A 19,000-nucleotide genomic window follows, 5' to 3' on the forward strand; every position below is an offset into this window, starting at 1 on the left:
CGATTGCACAGCTCCTTTTGAGGTGTTGCGTCTTAAATACAAACGTAGCAGGATCACTAATTAATGTTTGTCAAAGCACAAAACGAGGTGTGCTTTTGTCGGCCTGAAACAGATGCTCCATGGGGTACAGACATGTTGTGCTGTTGGGGCGAAGTCACAGAACACAGAGGAGCCGCGGGCCTGGAACGGGCAGACTTACTGCTTAATGGTTGTGTGCCTTCGCCAACCTTTCAAGTGGCAAACTCCAATAATAATGTAGACTTTTGAAGAAGAAAATGTCATCACTTAATGTTATGCCATTAGACATTTGTCTGGATTCTCGTCTTAATTAGTGTATGAATTCTTGAGCTTTTGCCAGTGGCATTTTTTTAGTGGGGTCAAAATGACTAATCAGTTCATCCAATTATCTTTTAAGCTGACGTACACGTTGCAGCTACTGCTGGAGAATGTGGACAATAAGAATGCTGGTGTAAAGACTAGCTGCAGCCACGGGTCTGATGTGACAGTTGTGGAAGTGTAAAACACATGCTGCAAGGTGATATTTTGCGTTAGAGGTGGATTATCAGGCGCAAGTTACACATGATCAAAGCCAGTATGCAAACAGTATCACGGAGCATTTAAAAAAAAAAAGGCTAAAGTAGAATTAACTACGTGATTTGGGCGCTGCACAGAACATGAGGCTGGCTGCCAGCACTACTACTTTCTTCTCATACTGGTGCGTGCAGTTTGTGTGCTTTTAATTATCTATAATCACAACTGTGAGATTTCAGTGGTGTTCTGATAGAAGGTGTCGCATTTGACCCAAAAAATAACATACTGGGTCAACAGGACATGGAATTTACATATTCCCCATTCCTGTAACTTCACCTTAAATACCACCTGCACTTAGATCGAGTATTATCGATAAATACTTGGCTGGACTTGTAACAGTAAAGCGGCGCAAAAATGTTAGGTCGACCTCTCCCTCGCCTGCTGTATTCATTTGATTAAACATGAGAGATCCCAGACATATGAAAGGCCTCTGAAGCAAAGAAACAATGAATAAAAGATTACCCCGATGATGGACAGTACCTTCATACATAACTGTTTTTGTAGCAACTCGGATTCATATCACACGGGGAGCCTCTGATCTTTGATCAGGCTTTTGATTTAGTCCGTGCGTAGTTAAATGCATGGGTGGGGTGCAAATAGTCCAGCGTGCGCAAGTGATCATTAATTAAATAAAGAGCAGGAATCGGCCTTTAATGTTTCTCGGCTGTTCAGGCCTTATAGCTCGCTTGAGAAATAGCCTCTTACACGTGTGTTCTCCATCCTCATCCTCCGTCCTCTGTTTCATCTTCACGCTGTCTTGTTTTGGGAATATTACTATATTTAGCAAGAACACTTTTATATTAAAATAAGTCATAAGGATTCCTTAAAGTCGATTGGTTTATTACTTTGGATGAAACATGTTTATTTCCAACAATATATTTCCATTTCCATCATTGTAATAACAGTGGTTTGGAAGTCTTTTTGTTTCTTTCTTTAAATTAGAGATGTGTTTCTTTGAAGCTACCCATTTGCCCAAACGAATTAGGTTTCCATATTTTATGTGACTTCCATCATTAGCCATTCTCACAGAAGTTTTCAAGTTGTTTGTATCAGCAATACACAGAATTATACTTTCTCGAGTACTCAGAGGACTTGCGTCAACCAGAATGAACATCTTGAGGCAATGTGGTTTTCTATTCCGCAGCAGCGGCAGCGATTTGCCCCCGGATCCTTAACAGAGGTTGTGGGTGTCACTCGTCCAAACATTAATATTCCACGGGCACATAATTCATTTTAAATTGTGACCTGCAGTTCAAGGAAATGAGTAAGTCATGCTCTGCCTTGCAGCCTTTACCTCCTTCTGGTCGAGACAGTAGAATATGTCAATTTTTGTAAATTGTAATTCTGATGGGAGAGCTAGTGTTGCATAACTACAGGTTGTGATTGCATATACTCTGGGCCGTCACTGCTGGACAAAATGTTAATTCATACGACTGAACTTGTTACCTGGAAATATTGATAGAGACAGAAACATGTGAGCGATTGACTGTAACACTTAAGATCTAAATATCAACACTCTGGAAGTACGCTGGGACTTAGATTTTATGATGAAAAGTTAGCTTGAATTTACATTAATTGTGATCGTGGTCCATCCATATCATTGCACCTCATTATGTTTTATTTTTTTATGTGCAATTGAGCTACTGTGACCAAGCAATTTCCCTTGTGGATGAATAAAGTCTGTAAGTTTCAATAAGTTTCGATATAAAGACACGATTCTGCAACTCTCGACAGTGAGGCAAACCTCTCCCTCACCCACGTTATTTTATACACGCAACCGTGATATGTAACCGAGGAAAGGCAAATGAGTTATTGATTCAGTAAGGTGGGCACAGGCTATTAATGTCTGCCTTTTTGACTATTAGTCATCTGAAGATGACAGAGAAGTGCGGCTGTTCGGATAACTTATGTGGGCACAACTTGATGCTTTCAGGCTAACTTGTACGCTCCAATATTTGACTAATTAGGATATTAAATGGCTTGCTTCAGGCTAAACTAATATTGTCCTCAATCATTTAAAGTTGTAGCTAGACATTATGTGCTGTATTTTTGATTCAGACCAGACTGAGCTAAGCGGAGTCCCCCAGGGTTCTGCTCACGGGCCTCTAATATTTCGATGGAAATAAAAAGAAGAAGAGGCAAAAAAAGCACATGGGCATTTAAATAATATAATACATCTAGAATAACAAGAATATATGAGTCTGTATTTGAGCTGACTGGTTCTTATCGTTTTATCGTCCACAGCATTTCACTGACTGAACTTTTGACCGTCGAGTGATGTTGCATGCTATCTCTTACGTCCCCCCCCTGCTTCCCAATGATCTTGCAGAGGCAGTGCATGTGTCTTTGGGTGGTTACAGCTCAGTATGGATAAAGGTTTGGTTGAAATTTAAAGAGGACTGAGAGGACACCACTTTTGTCTCACCTGTTTGCTTTTTGTCTTCTTTTTTCTTCTATTTATTTTTGCAACTGGTATCTGTCTCTACAGATGTCAGACCACTATCAGATCAGTTTTGGTGTGTTATTTATCACCATGTAACCTCTAGGACCGCATACCCCTGTCCTTAGCCTTAATCCTAACCATCCTAGCCATTTTAATATTGTGGAATTTTACGACCAAAAGGGACACACTAAAAACTTAAAATGCATTCCCATGAGGCATAAAATATGCCAGAAGTCGGTGTTGCTTATTAGGAAGAACTGGTGACAAGATGGACTCCAACAAAACTGGAGTAATAGGATTGGAGACGCTCTATCAGCTCCTATGCATTTTGAATTTCAAATTAAGGGAAGTGTTTATATGACTTTCCTGACTTAGAGCTGTCCATCACTCTGAAACCTAACCATCAGCTTTACGTGTTGCCTATATCCCTCTATTTTACCAGTCTTTCCCATCAGGGTGATTTATTTGAATGCAAATATGTAGGCTTTGGTGTACCCTTCCATTTGATGCCGGAAGCGCTCTCTGTGAAAAATGAATGTGTTGCTTTTTGTATAATCACAACAGATCGGTCCTAAACCCACTGAAATCAGATTCTTCTCCACATCACCTCAGGGGAATGTGAAAAGGTTTCTTCCTATTTGGCAGGGTGAAACTGTTCTTCGGGGGGGAGCTGAGGTGCACACGGAGCCATTACTAACACCGGCTCAGTCGGCTTTGTGTCGTTGTATAAATCAGAAGTCCCGGCTACAGGTGGCCCATAGATCACACGGTCACATCCTGGTGTCACGCAGAAAACAGCGGATGTGCAAACCGCATGCCTCGCCTGCAAAGAGGAAATCAATCACCTGGAGAATCAAAGCTGCTGGTACCACCTCCACTTAGCCTCAGTGCCCACTGCACAATGCCACCTACACCAGGCATTGACGGTAGCGAAGGGAATGGACCGCTTTCTGTGTCTGCGGTGCTACCAATCAGCACACATGGTTCCTTTAGCCCACGGAAGCACAGCAAACCCATCCAGGGAGTTTTTGAGTGATTTCTAAACAATGCTGAACCGTGAGCTATAGAGGCCTGGCTTAAAGAGAGGACTGACAGAAGGAGAATGCAGTCAGTTGTTTGAGCTGTATGGCTGGCAGCTATGAAATCTATTTACCAAGGAACAGAGAGACTCAGACTGATGGGCCGAAATTAAAAGAGCTTTTGGTGTGAAGATTTTCCACGCACATTTAGGAAGTGATTCGTCAATAAATCGATGTGGACAGTGTGAAACGAAAGGGGTCTAATTATGTTTTCATCCGGCGCGGAGTCTGACTTCCACGTCCAGGGAAACATTATTTTATCTTACTGAATTAATGTGTAAGTTGTTCTGTTTCTTGAATCGTGTTGGGCATTCCTTCCCCCCCGTGACTTCATCTTCAAACACTAGACTGAATGAGTTATACTCGGCGGAGCGCTAGCCTTATTTGCACTTTAATTTAGCCGCTACTGGGCTCATGCGGTGGAGGAAGAAACTGACACTGGCGAGTTGGCATCAGATTAGTGACTAATGATGGTATTTGGATTTTGGAGTCAGGAAAAGGAAGGGACTAAATAAGACCAACAGAAAAACCTTCAAGTCCAGTGGGCTGTCACGCACCGTAAGGTGGCCTCACAATCGATGCATATTGATAGGTGTTTCACAATCCAGTCCTTGAGCAGCTCTGCACAGTACTTAAGAGTCGTGACTTCAGCTGTGACTCCTGGCGCACTGGATTCAGTTCCCTTGTTTTTACTGCTGAGCTGATCACCGTTAGGTTCAGTGATTAAAAACTAAAGCAAGCCACAAATTAAGCTTTTTTTTTGCTTCACACACTGAAGAAAAACAGTCTGAAAATTGATGGTACATGACTTTTTCTTTCGTTTACGGACAAAAAAAGAAGCAGGTTCTAAACAAATGAGCGCCATTCACAGCGAGGTGCCCACCATTCCTGACTGTTTGATGCATGAGATTTTCAAACACTTTACTGGTAACTGTGATGAATGGAAATTGCACAACACTGTGTAAGGGAGCGCATTTAATTTATAGTAGCATCATAAACCGAACTGATAATGATATTGTGCCTCACTAACAGAGGTGGCAAAGTATTCACATTCTGTACGTAAAAGTATGGATACTTGTGTAAAAAAAATACTCTGGTAAAAGTACTGATTCAATTCCTTTACTCAAGTGAAAGTAAGAAAGTACAGGCTCTGATATGTACTTAAGTAAAAATGATTCTGCCATTAATGAAACAATTCATCCGTTGATAATTTTCCAAAATGAAAAAGTTCTAGCAGAATAATCTAGACTGAATTGACCAGATGTCCTGCATGAGCATCTGAATAATTTTTAATAATAAATTGAGGGTTACTGGGTTGTTGTTTTTAAACCACTAGCTAGTGTTAGCTGTAAACTATCAAAACGCTGTGTTCCCATAGCATGCTAACGTTGTAAACTAGCTTCCAAAAAATCCTCGAAAAGCTAATGATAGCAACAGAAACCACACCATACATGAATTTGTGTTTTTCACATTAGACCAGTAGTTCTCAAATAGTGGGGTCAGGTGGACTTTCAGTATTAGTGTCTCTGTTGATGCCTGAACGATAAACAAGCCTCCAGTCACTAGGTGGTAGCAGAGCTCAAACTAATCAACAGGCTGCCTGTTCAAAACAGTTGAAGAAGAACACAGGAAGCGCATCTTCGACTTTCCTTCTCTAGTCTGATGGTCTAGTCATGTCCGATCATGTCACGTCTTTTACGTCTTGTCATCCGTGGAGGTTAAAAAAGTAACGAGCCTGTTTTTCCAATGTAAGGAGTAGAAAGTACAGATATTTGTGTACAAATGTAGGGAGTAAAAGTAAAAAGTCGTCAGAAAAAGAAATACTCAAGTAAAGTACAGACACCTGAAAATCTACTTAAGTACAGTAACGAAGTATTTGTACTTCGTTACTTGCCACCTCTGCTCACTAACTACTCTGACCTCAGAAGATCTTACAGTGTATCTGTGGTATTTATTTGTGTTGTCCGTGTGCGTGGCTCACCTGTATGAGGCGCCCCTGTTCCGTCTGTAGCGTGTTCAGGTCTTGCCCCAGGTTTCCCTGCCCCCTGCGTAGCGATTCATAGTCCATTTTCAGCTGCCCCGCGTGGGCCGACAGCTTGGCCACCTCCTCCGCCAGACTGACAAGCAGGGCCCGATCCTGGCCCTTCACCGACTTCAGGTCAGAGTCGTGGTCGGTTAGCGAGTGGAGCAGCGAGGTCTGCACGCCCTCCAGGCGCAAAAAGTTACTGTTGTAGTCGGGGCAGTTGGGGTCGATGAAGATGTTAATGCGGGAGCCGTCGCCCCTCTCGACGGTGACCAGGGCGTTGGCTTCGTCCTGGTTGGTGGAAATGTGGGGGAGGCCATCGGACATGGGCGGGGCCTGGTAGTGATTCATAAAAAGGATGGTGCCAGTTACGGTGACGGCCAGCAACACAGCCACGAAGAGCAGGATAGTGCAGAGCAGGTAGCTGCAGCTCATCCTCTGGAAGTAGGATGGAAGAGGGAGAGAGGAAATGAGGAAGGAAGAGAAAAGGAATGTATTAGGATCACAACTGCTATAGCAGCAGAAATTACATCAAAACACCTGCTTTATTCAAAGGGAAATTACTTCCATCCATCACTCTGGATTTTTTGACCACCACTTGAAATGTTCAGTGCTAAGTCATGTAACCGCATTCCCATCTGTCAAAATGAAGTTTTGGATGATTTATGTAGCTAGACTGTAGATTGCAGATTCCTTCAAATGTCAGTCTTTTTGGAAATCTTTTAAAACGAAGGAAGTAAACAATTTCCGTTCAAACACCCTGCATGTCTTTACGGCGACGGAGTAGTTGGAGCAGTATGGAGGAAGAGCTCGAGACATGTCTGTCTTGGGAAACGTTCCTCTTTCCATTTGAGACAGGAAGGAAAGCAATAAAAAACCCGGTCGCAAGTGAGGGAAAGTAAACCAAATATGACTCAGACGGCCGATAGGACGTAAATGAAAGAGCAGAGAGGAGAATCCTCTTAAGAGGGAAAAGGCAGAACTCTACCGGTAGCGTTGTCTCCATTAACCAGACCATAAAAGGTTTGTGTGATGGCCCTTTAGGATCCAGCTCCGTTTTTCCACTCAGGTCAAGAGAGCTAGTAAGAGCGCAATATGGCCCACCTGTGCATGATTAACATTACCTTGCTTCCCCATACTGTCCTCCAAATGAATCACCAATTGATCTCTCACTGTGTTTTTATTTATTTATTTATTTATTTTTAAATCTGCACCTCTGTGAAAATCCGCGTGAGTGTGTGTGAGTGTGCGCTTGTTTCCTCTTTATATGTGGAGGTGAGAGCGAGCGCATTAATATGCAAATTGGGGGTACAAGCACAGTGAAGCACACTAATAGACAGCTAATGGTCTGCTTTACGAGGGAGGTTTATGGTTCCTTTAATGTGAAGAAAATCAATTGTGTTTTTTTCTGGAAGTACTACTATAAACTTTGTTTACCCACAGTCTTTGGGACGACGACATAAAAAAAAAGGAAGTTGTAACTGTCCAAACAACTTGGGCGTGTACACTGCACACACCCTACGGGACCCAAATGGGTTCCAAATTATAAGCACACACACTGCTAGTCTATACCATAGACTGTATAAAGATGGGCGGCGGAACTGGTTCTCAAAAGTGAAGCTGAAGCAAGTAGCGCTCCCCCTGGTGGCTGGCTGCAGTATAGGTTATAAGCTCCACCCCCTCCATGTTAGTGGATGGGACTTGGGCCAAAATACACTAAAATACGCGTCAAATGTTTTTTTTCATCGTCATTTTAGGTAGTTAATATAATGTTGATGCATGTTCAAGTGTCAATTGTCTGGATGAGTTTTGTTTACGTTTTAATTTATGGACGTTATGGAAACAGGATGTGACATAATGGCGACTACCAGTTGCCCTGCCAACCGCTCTCTAAAGCGGTCCCGTGGTAAGTACATAAGTAAGTACATCGTATAATCCAACATTTCTTTATAACTGGTGGAGGTGGAGCGGGGCGCAGTATTAATTAAACAAAAACGCGAGTGAGTCTGGAGGAAGTGTGGGTGGGTCATCGATATTGCGGCTCCGTGTGGCTCCACTCTTGGACCACACCGGCTCCAAACTTCCAAAAATCCCGGGGAAAATAGCGCCAGTTTGGCCAAAACAAGGAAGTGAGGATGCATTGTCCATATTTATATACAGTCTATGGTCTATGCTGACAGAAAGAAAAGGTCCTATATTTCTCCCACAGGCCTCAGTTGCAGCCCTCCACGGTCCAGTCATGAAGTCGGGATAACACAGGGTTGATGTGGGGCCTCAGGACGGTTGTCTTTCATGAAGCCTATTTGTACCCATGTGGCTTCATTCACAATGCACATGGGCAAACAAATATTGGAACTGAAGCCAGCGAGCAAATTCTTATGAGTCCCTGCTGTAAGACTTTGCTTTTTAGTTTGCTATATTTACAAAAAATGGATATTCTCAGTGATTTTAATCATATAATGCGTATTTTGTTGATTTGTTATTTTTAATCCTACAATATATGAAAGCTTTTACAGTAGAGCAATCTATTGAGTAAACTGATTCAATTCATGCATTACAGTTTGTTCTTTTTATTTTATTTTTCTCTTTAATGTGATTGTTTGTTTTTTTTTAACTCCATTTTCACGTATGCAAGCACCGCCTCTGCAAACTGCCCCGAGGCTCCATATGTCCAAACAGGTTGTTGTACACATGTATACGAGCACACAAACACACACACACAATCTACGTAGTTCATACAGTGCATGCACACGTAACATATACTGGACTGGACACAGTGATAGATACACAACACACAGTCTTGGCCATTAAATGTCTAAGGCATGCACCCATATTTAATTTAATTCTCTTCTGCACCATGCATGCAACAGACACACAGTCAGCATGCACATATTGTGTAAGAAAAAGCCTTGCTTGTCAGAAGCTTCCTGTTTCTTCCTGTTTTATTTATTTATTTATTTATTTCCACCCAGATACACCATCACAGAAAAGAGCTCCAGGGGGAGTTTTGCCGCACATAAAATTTCTTTGTCTCCTCGCTCTAACTCCACATGTAAACCTTGACTTCACTAAGAAATCTTCTCTTCCTTTCTTTTCTTTTTTTTTTAATTATTTTTCTTCCCAGCATGTTTGGGTACAGGTGCAGCTCAGTGATTTTGGACTGTGTGACTGGGTTTGGCTGTGTGCGTTTGTGTGGATGTTTATACAGCGACGGTGTCTGTGCAATAGATAATGTTTATAATGGCCTTGCGCTGCAGAATGGCAGCGGTGTAACATTAGAACCATTTCCCCGAGCTCTGTCGCCAGTGGGCCAAGGCATCAGTGGAAGCCATCATTGGTGCCGCACTAAAAATATTCATTGCTGGCACGCTGACTGTTAACATCGATAAGATATACGAGGGCCCCGTTTATGATGACAAAGAGACACACATGCAGACATAAAAAACATACACGCTCGACAATATACATGAAGGAGCAGTGAACATACGTAATGGTCTATGCATAAACCTTTAAGCCGCAAAGAAGAAAATAGTTTTGGAATGATACAAAATTGCACTACTAAGTCTCTGGAGACAAGTAAAGAAAGATCATGGGTTGGGTTACAGCAAGTTTTTGTTATGGTTAGCTGGATACTGGATTAAAAAGAACAAACAAACAGAGGTCTTCTGTGTTACTTCAGTGTTTTGTTAACCTATCTATCCACCTAGACTTCCTCCACCTCCCTCCAACATTTGACTCTGGAACATCCCTGGTTGCCTCTTTTGCTCCTGTCACAATTACTACAGCCATGAAGGCTTTTTGGGTCATTTGCTGAAACAAATTATGCTGTGTTACATGATCACAATAAACTGTAATGTCTTCTGACCTGATGGATATACGTGGATCTAAATATCTCCGGACTGACTACAAACGACACAAAAGTTATATGGGTGAGTAAACGATGGTATTTTATGCGAGAAATAAGGTCCAGGTTGTAAAAAACAGTAGTTGCCCTTTAATGTCCCATGTTTTGTTCACCCGTCTATCCACCTAGACTTCGTCCACCTCCCTCCAACTTTTGACTCTGCAACATCGCCAGTTGCTTCTTTTGCTCCTGTCACAATTACTACAATCATGAAGGCTTTTTGGGTCATTTACTGAAAAAAATTATGCTGTGTTACATGATCACAATAAACTGTAATTATGGGTCATAACCATTAACAGCTATGGGGTTGTCTTTCATGGGAGTGCAATCTCAGAGAAAAAAAAAAAATTATTAATTCTGTTTTCTACATTTAGGTCACAAAAATTTTTTGAAATGGTTTGGGTACAAAGATTGGCTTGGAAAGAAAAGGTAGCATAGTGGAAATGCATTAAGCTACTGGCCCAGCAACAAGCTGGGTAGAATAGAACTGTACTTTTTTCTGAGGTCAGATCGACCGAAAGTCAGAGAATTAAATGAATAAATGGGTTCGGAGCGGAGACTTTGCTTGCTGCCTTATTTGAAAATAGAAAACCTGCATCATGGTCCAACAAAATACAAGATCTCTCAGGTCAGCTCCAGAGCTGCAAAGGGGTAATGACACTGAGGATGGGATGCGAGCAGCCCGTTAACACCGTTTCTTTATTTATTTTGCAAATGAGTCTCTCAATCTTACAGCAGGAGCCCACTCTGTAATTAGTGGCAGACGCTCAGATCCTCTCCTGTCTTGACTAATGCCTCACCGTAGGATTGGAGAGGACAACGGGGGAATTCTGACGGATACACAGAAAAGGAGCGGCAGAGAATCAGAGAGAATTCCTCTCCATGGAAATGGTGTTGTCCTCCCACGCAGGAGAACTGGCAGACAGTTCTTGGACGAAAGGCTTTGTCTGCTCATTAGATAAGCAGAAAATCAGCAGAACTCTTACAAGCTGTTTCTCTCTTTATTTTTTTTCTTCTTCTGAAACACAAATACACGCACGCGTTGTCACAACCTGATGCATACATTCATGCTGCCGCGGTCCAGATACTGCACCGAGCGATGCAGGGTGGCACAAGCATATTTAAAAGATGAAATAGGCATCCATAGCATGCACAAACCATCTCAAAAAGACAGATTTTCACCAATTCCACCTTCATTTCATCCTCCTGCAGCTTGAACACCCCTCCTCACATCAGCATTCAATGCAGATTCTTCCCAATATTCTGCCATGCAATCAAGCACCCTTCCCTTCCCTGGTGTAGCCATGAGTACTCAGTCCTGAGAGTCGGCAGGGCCTAATCCATCTAATTCTCATGTGTCTGGGTACTTGAGCTGAGGTTGTGCCATTGCCGTTGCTCAGTGGCAAAATATGCTACAATCCTTTGTACCGCCATCACCAAAGCAGCAAGAAAGCGGATTGTGATGAAAATCAAATTGCCGGTGATGCCTAATCTCCTCCGCAGGTGAGCAAGTCCCTATTCATTGCGTTCTCCTGCTTTCGCTGACAGGAAGAATGTTAAATATACACAGCAGTATATTCAGAATGGAAGAAACAATAAAGGGATTTCAAATTTATAATGCCGCATTAATTCAGTTTGAACGTTTTCCATCCCAGGAGTCATTCACCTAATTCTAGACTGTTCAATGTTTGCTGCAGCTTACACTTTGTTCCAAGAAAATAAAACTCATACACGAACACAGAGCTAAGTGAAATACTCAATTAATCAGTTAATGGATAAAAAATGAGTATGCAACAACTGTAAACTGCATATCTTTGGGTTCATACTGGTCAGACTGAAAAAGACATTTGAAGTTGTCAACCAGGGCTTTGGGAAGCACAATGGACATTTGGTCTTCTGTATTAAGCTATGTTTAAAATAATATAATTTTTAAATAATAATTTGCTCCATGCAAAGATCACTGGTTGGACAAGAGCCTAAACTGTGTAAAATCGTCAAATCCCATGAGAGTAAAGCACTTGTTGATGAGTGTCTGTACGTACATGTCGTGGTGACAGGGCCTTACCTTGGCCGGAGTCTCCCTGGCAGTTTCTGAGTCTGACCAGCGATGTTTGAGTTGGGAGGAGCTGGGCACACATTCACAGAACGTCTGCATGGGACAAACAGACAGGGCCACCAGTGTTGGGGTTTGTTCAGGTCACATGTGCAATCAGGCATGCAAGCACATGTGCACAAACAGGCTTACATACAGTGCATGTGCACAAATACATACAGAGAGAGACAGGGGTTTTGGATCTGCATTTAAATAACTGAAAACATCAAAGTGCATTTTCTAATCCAAACCATCAAATCTAATATGAAATCATTGTTAAGAAATAAATGGTGCTCGGGCTGATAAGGTTCAACCATCTACACGCAGAAATGCACACTGACAGACAGATTTGAACAGACATCTGTACATCTCAAGGTATAACTGAATTCAATAGTTTGTGACAAGCCCAATGCATCTTTCCAGAGATGGCTTTGAAACCCCCTCAGTAATTTCCTCCTACCTACATCAAATAAACTAAAACAAAAAAAGAACATTTAATCGAGTGAGAGTGGGTAAGCCATGTGCAAGCGTTCACTCATGCAGGTGAATGTGGGTGTTCACGTACAATGTCTGAACATTACGTGCTTCAGTATGTGTGCCTATGTGCGTACATTGCATTTGTCTACGCGTAGCTCTTCTCTTGCTCCTGCACTGATAAAAGCAGAGTAATTATGAAAGCGGGAGCTTTCTAACTGGAGGAGGTTTCTAACCAGGAGAGCACATCGTTCTGTGACCTTAAACACCGCTGCTCCCACTGTGGAATTGCTCAATTAGCCTGGGACAATAACACCGCCACAAACACACACACACACACACGTTTGTATGGCTATCTTTGTGAGGACATTCATTAATGTAATGGATTCCCTAGCCTCAAACCCTAACCACAACCTAATTGTACGCTTTATCCTAAAACCAAGTCTTAACCCTCAAGTTGCCTTGTAAAGAAGTGAAGACCAGCTAAAATGTCCTCACTTTGCACAAGTGTCCTCACTTTGCACAAACATCCTCACTTTGATGGTGTAAAACTCAAAGTGGTCCTCAGAAAGAAAGCTGTGCAAGAGTGCACGCACACACAAGTATTTGTATGGCTAGCTCTGTGAGGACATTCATTGGCGTAATGCTTTCCCTAGCCCCCAACCCTAAACATCTCAATGAAGTGCCTTACCCTAAAACTTACCCTGATCCTAAACCACACCTAATTGCCCCCTTTACCTTAAAACCAAGTCTTAACCCTCAAGCAGCCTTGTAAAGAAATGGGGACCAGCCAAAATGTCCTCACTTTGCACGAATGTCCTTACTTTGACGGTGTAAAACTCAAAAGTGGTCCTCAGAAATATAGCCATACCACAGCACACACAAGTGTTTGTATGGCTATCTTTGTGAGGACTCCATCACATGTGAGGACATTCATTGACATAATGCATTCCCTAGCCCCTAACCCTAACCATCTCAACTAAGTGCCGAAGCCGAACCCTTACCCTAATCCTAACCATTACCCAAAAACCAAGTCTTAACCCCCAAACAGCCTTGTAAAGAGGCAAGGGCCGGCCAAAATGCCCTCACTTTGCACAGATGTCCTCACTCTGATGGTGTAAAACTCAAACTAGTCCTCAGAAAGACCGCTGAACAAGAACACACACACAGCTGCCTGCTTGAGATAGGATGCAGCTAACATTAGCTATTAATGCATCAGAATGTGCGCGCGTGACTGAGACTAAATATGCTCTCTACACTTGTTGTATGGCACTGTATGTTTTAACATCAGCAGCAGTGTGTCAAGACTCCTGTAAAGCTGCATCAATGCATTAATTCTCAACCACCAGGGTGCAAAGATAGATAAAGACAAGCTTTGGCTGTGGCTTCTGTGCATTTGGATGAGTAAATAACTGTAGGCATCCAGAAGACGTGTCAGTGTGATGAAATGCATGTTCAACAAATGTAATCTTGCACCTCTGTTTTGGTCTACAACCCCTGAGAACTCCATTAATGTTAATTGCTCTGCTTTACCAAGTTGGCTTTGTCTGGCTGCTGCGACACTAACAGCGTGTATACAATGGGTTAATCATTAAAACTTTTGCTTAATGTGGAAATGACTGCCTGTGGGGGGCTAATGAGGGGGGAGCTTAGACACAGTCACGCAATAATTGCGTGGACTCGAACAAATAATAAGGCTTGAAAGAGACTTAGAAGCTCCTTGGAGCTGTTGTGTTGGGTTATAATTCTCTCAGATGTGAGCAGGTACGAGTGACCCCTTCCACCTTTGAGCTTTGAGTCCTTTAATTGAGTGTTAATATCTATATTGCAGACATAACAACGTGCACTTGAATATATATATTCAATAAATATATATATTCAAGTACACACACACACACACACACACACACACACACACACATGCAGTTGTGTTGCAGTACTTGCTCTATGCATGCACCTCACACAGTCATTGTTATGACGGCTGACCAATAATTCACCCCTTCGCTCTAAGCATTCTCTTCCAATGTGTAAGACAGCAAGAAAGGAATAAAAGTAGGCAGCAAGAGAGAAAAAAAAAATTAAGGGGTTGTGGGGACTGGAGAGAGGTGTGCTGAATTCTAATGAGCAGCCTTAGGGTCAGCGATAGAAATCTATGTCTCTTCTGCCTAAAACATTGCAGCTGTCTGCGCTTGCAGCACACAGAGGAGCTACAGAGCCACATTACTAAATAAACACAGACTCCACAGTGATAAGGCTAACAAAATAACAAGTCAACTACACAGCAGAGCCAAATAAATCAATTTGTATGTCTTAAAAAAACAACAACTGGCAATGAAAATAGCTGCATGTGTTTTTCTGCCGCTGCAGGAGGACGCAAATATGTTTGTGCAACAACCCAGGTGTACTGTTTCTTCGCAAGAGGCCAGAAGGACACACTCACACGTGAACGCATGATCGCAGAAGAAAGGTTGCGTGCTGCAGCTGCAGCCCACTCCGATTCCCGACACTCAGCCTTCCCATTACACTGAGCAGCGTGCATCAGAGCTTTAGTTTGTTCATTCCCCGGCCTGCTAATGCTCGCATTGGGGTTCTTTGCAGCCTGCGCACGCACACATCCGCACACGCACAGTGACACACCAATATCTGTGGGGCTTCTTGTTGGCGGTGGTCCCGGTGTGGGCATGACTGCTTGGCAGTGTTTGTCTAGTCTTAATCTGACTCCAAAAGCTCCACCAGCGGAGAGGATTTACACTTAATAGAATATTTGGGCTTTTTTATTGGTTGGACCTTACGCGCAGAATCCTATCTGATGAGGCACGTCTGAAAAGACAGGAAGGGCTCAGACTTATCCTGGGTGTGCCTGGATGTGTACGTGCAAGCTTTCTGAATGACGGCACCTATGCGTGTTTGCATGGGCGCAGGAGTGGAAGTAAATCTTTGAGGCAAGAATGCCAGGACTATCGAGGAACACTTTTGTTGTTTGAATGCGTTGTTCGTGCATTAGCTCACTTTGCGGAATACCTTTGCGTGAGTGTGCGTGACAGGGACTTCAGAAAGGTGTGTTAAGCCTACTGCTTGCTAAGCCGATGGAGTGGAAGAGGCTTTGCATATATTCACTTGTGGGCTTACTAATCATTTAACGGTACTTGCAGACTGCTAAATGAGGGGACTAAGACTGACTGAAGGAATAGGGGAAAAAAAGCACAAGTAAAGAAGAATAAAAAGCACAAAGATCACCAGCGGTTCATATGGGACGCCGTCTTGTTATTTGTGCACTACATAGGTGTTGCTTTGTCAGTGAAAAGCCACAACAAACCTGTGAAGATATAATGTGGGACGACTGAATGAAGCTGTGACATCTCGCCGTAATATGCTGAGTCTTTCCAGCCTTTTCATCAGAATTCACAAACGCATTTGCATAAAAAGCAAAACGTCTTTAAATCCACAACAGGTCTGAGGAGCTTTTCATATTATTCCATTGGCTTAATCATATAACACAACACAGACATGTTAATGAGTTACTTCACAAACACTTTCTTTAGATCAAGTCACAGTCATTAATTTATTTTTTACAATTACTCTACATGACAATATTTAAGTGGAAATACATCAGGAGCGATGAATGAAAAATAATCAAGTATACGGAGATAAGTAAGTGGCTTTGAGAACGAGCGCTGACGCAGATATTCTTGGAATTTTAACAATTAGAAATAATCTTTTGGAGGATTCTTTCTCTGATGAACAGGCAGTGGGGAACTATTGTGTAGTCCCTGTAGCATCTGCTGTTGTTGCGTTCTTCAAACATTCATTTTATGTTCCAGAAAGCCACATAAAAGACTTCATACGTGGATTTTATTATCAGTTTAAGCCACAAACATTTATTATTTATAGGCCTTTGTGACGTACATTTCCTTCATTCCTCCCAATTGGCGGCCCTGAAATATCAGATTAGCTCCATTTCCTGTAAACAGTGATCTTGTCACTTGGTCAAAATGATCCCTTTTACATCCAAGTATGTCAAAATTTTAGTTTCCAACTGTTTTCTGGGAACCGTGCACATCCGCACATTCCAAAAAGTTCATTTCAATCGCGTCAGAATAACAATATGGGGTCCGGCCTGTCTAACCAGTCTGATGAGGGTTTTTATCAGTGTATTCATTTGACAGTATGGTCTTATACACTGGTCAGGCATAACATTGTGACCACCTTCCTAATATTGTGCAGGTCTCCCTTGTGCCTCCAAAACAGTTGTGACTCATCAGAGAATGGACATGGGCCTTCTGAGGGTGTCCTGTGGTGTCTGGTAACAGGATGTTGTTAGTGGGGGGTCTTTAGGTCTTATGGGTTGAGGGGGAGGGGCCTCTGTTGATCATCCCACAGATACTTGATCAGTTTGGGATCTAGTGAATTTGGAGGCCAGGTCAACACCTTGAGCTGTTGTTTCATGTTTTTTTTTTTTAGTTGTTCCTAAAGTGTTTTTGTGTGTGTGTCTGTGTCAGGCTACATCCTGCTGGGGATGGCTGCTGTCATCGAGGAGTTGGGGGGTGCCTGGTCTGGTCTAGGTGGGTGGTACAAGTCTAAGTAACATCCACGCCAATGAATGCCAGGTCCAAAAGTTTCCCAGCAGAACACTGAATTGTCACAAGATGATCATGTTATTCACTTCTCTTGTCAGTGGTTTTAATGCTGTGGCTGATCGATCCAGGGTCAAGCTTCGGCCAGAAGAGGAGAAACCCCAAAGTTGTTGTAGTGAATGTCACCTTGTTTTGAACAGAGTTGCTGGATGTTTAATCTTTAGTGCGAGGCTCACTGGGAGGGAGGAACTTGAGAGTGCCGTCATCAGTCAACATCAGCTGGAGCTCAGTGAAACTCCCCGGGATGCATTTTTACAAATACCTTTCCCTGTGCAACTTTGCATCCAAGCTGAGGGGACTAAATCTACAAACTAGATTCTGGTTCACTACACAACTTGTCATTATCTTCTGCACAATGATGAAGTGTTATTGGAGACCTGTATAGTTTCTAGAAATTAGCAGTTACTTCTTGAAGATTTTGCACCTTTTAGCCAATAACTGGTGCGTCAAACCAAGCTGCAAGAGAGCAGCTGCAGTGCACGGAAGCAGGCCAGTTGGTGGACATTTGATTTAAATCATATTTGCTCTAGCATTCCAGCTTTACACGAGGATCTATCAAACTTTCTATCGCAAAGAACACTGCCCACAAATCAACATAAACATTAGACCTTCACTAACTCCTCCATAAAATGAACTAGAATTAAAACAAAAAGCAGCAAAGATTGTTGCACGGGCTGCTGAATACGATAGGAGAGTTGTTTACTTTGCCAGTGTCTGTATCCTGTTCTGCAGACCACAGAGATTTGGGTCTGGATATTTTCCGCCATTGTGGTTGTTGATGACCAGCATGGCAGCTTTTACAGACTTCAAAGGGCCTATTCCCTGTATGAGCTGATGGCGGCTGACGACAGCGCTGGACACTTTTTTTTTTTTTGGATTACTTGGCCACAGGCGCACAAATAATGATTACACGGGCCACCGGGAGGGATGCTGCGATTTTCTAACAAAGCTAACATGAGGTAATATGGGACATATAATGGCAGAACCGCACTAGTCTGCTTTCTTGCCTTCTGTTCAGATTCTATTTATACTTACTTATGATTTTTTATTTTTTTTGGTTGACTAGAGGAACAGCTATTGAGAGGTGCCCACAAGGGCCTTTTGGGGCTGTTTTGTTCAGCTTCAGAGGATTTCCTGTGCTTTGCTGATTGGTTGCATGGGCCGGGAGTTTAGCTACTTCAGACAAAATATTCTCTCTGCACACCTTATCACGATCGGCCTCTGGACAAAAGAAAAACAAACACACCACAGTTAGAGCAGCCGATCAGTTGAGAGATGTGCACCCTGGCAGAAATGACTTTATGTTGTAAACTGAAGCTAACTAGTGCTTTGAATACAGGATTTTGTGTTGATCTAGAGAGACGCAGGATTCGGAACTATATTTGTATCATGGGTTCCACTGGCCTTAAGGAAAAGAGCTGTGCTATCTCACTCTATTTAGCATACAATATCTTTGCGTGAATCTGAACGTCCTCTGGCCGGAGGTGAGCGCCCTTGTGTAACTGTACCACCACGAACTGTGCAAAATTCAGAAAAGCACAATCAGCGGCGTCAGCTAAAAACGAATGCATGTAAACACGGAGAGAGAAATGCGCTTCACCTTCAAAACAAGACAGCGTGCAGAGACGGAGGAGGGAAGAGAGGCCTGCAGGAGACCAGGAGGGGGATGAGTTCAATCCTAAGAGACAAATCACCCGCTCTACCCTCCACTGCCTGTCCTTGGAGCTCGCGCTGCAATCGGCCACACACGAGAGAGAGTG

At 42.7% G+C, this 19,000-nt stretch overlaps 1 protein-coding gene across 1 annotated transcript in view; it reads right to left on the reverse strand.

Annotated features, from left to right (window-relative positions):
* Positions 1 to 19,000, reverse strand: part of fibcd1b (fibrinogen C domain containing 1b) — a gene marked incomplete at both ends in the record, with an annotated part of 117,189 nt that overhangs the window by 74,946 nt on the left and 23,243 nt on the right. Inside the window, 2 exons of the mRNA XM_084572533.1 lie at positions 6,095 to 6,574; positions 12,106 to 12,189. Of these exons, the coding sequence (XP_084428659.1) occupies positions 6,095 to 6,574; positions 12,106 to 12,189 (564 nt within the window). The remainder of the gene's footprint in view (positions 1 to 6,094; positions 6,575 to 12,105; positions 12,190 to 19,000) is intronic.

The sequence above is a fragment of the Chelon labrosus genome, assembly GCF_963514085.1.
Source record: "Chelon labrosus genome assembly, chromosome: 22".
Lineage (NCBI taxonomy): Eukaryota > Metazoa > Chordata > Actinopteri > Mugiliformes > Mugilidae > Chelon > Chelon labrosus.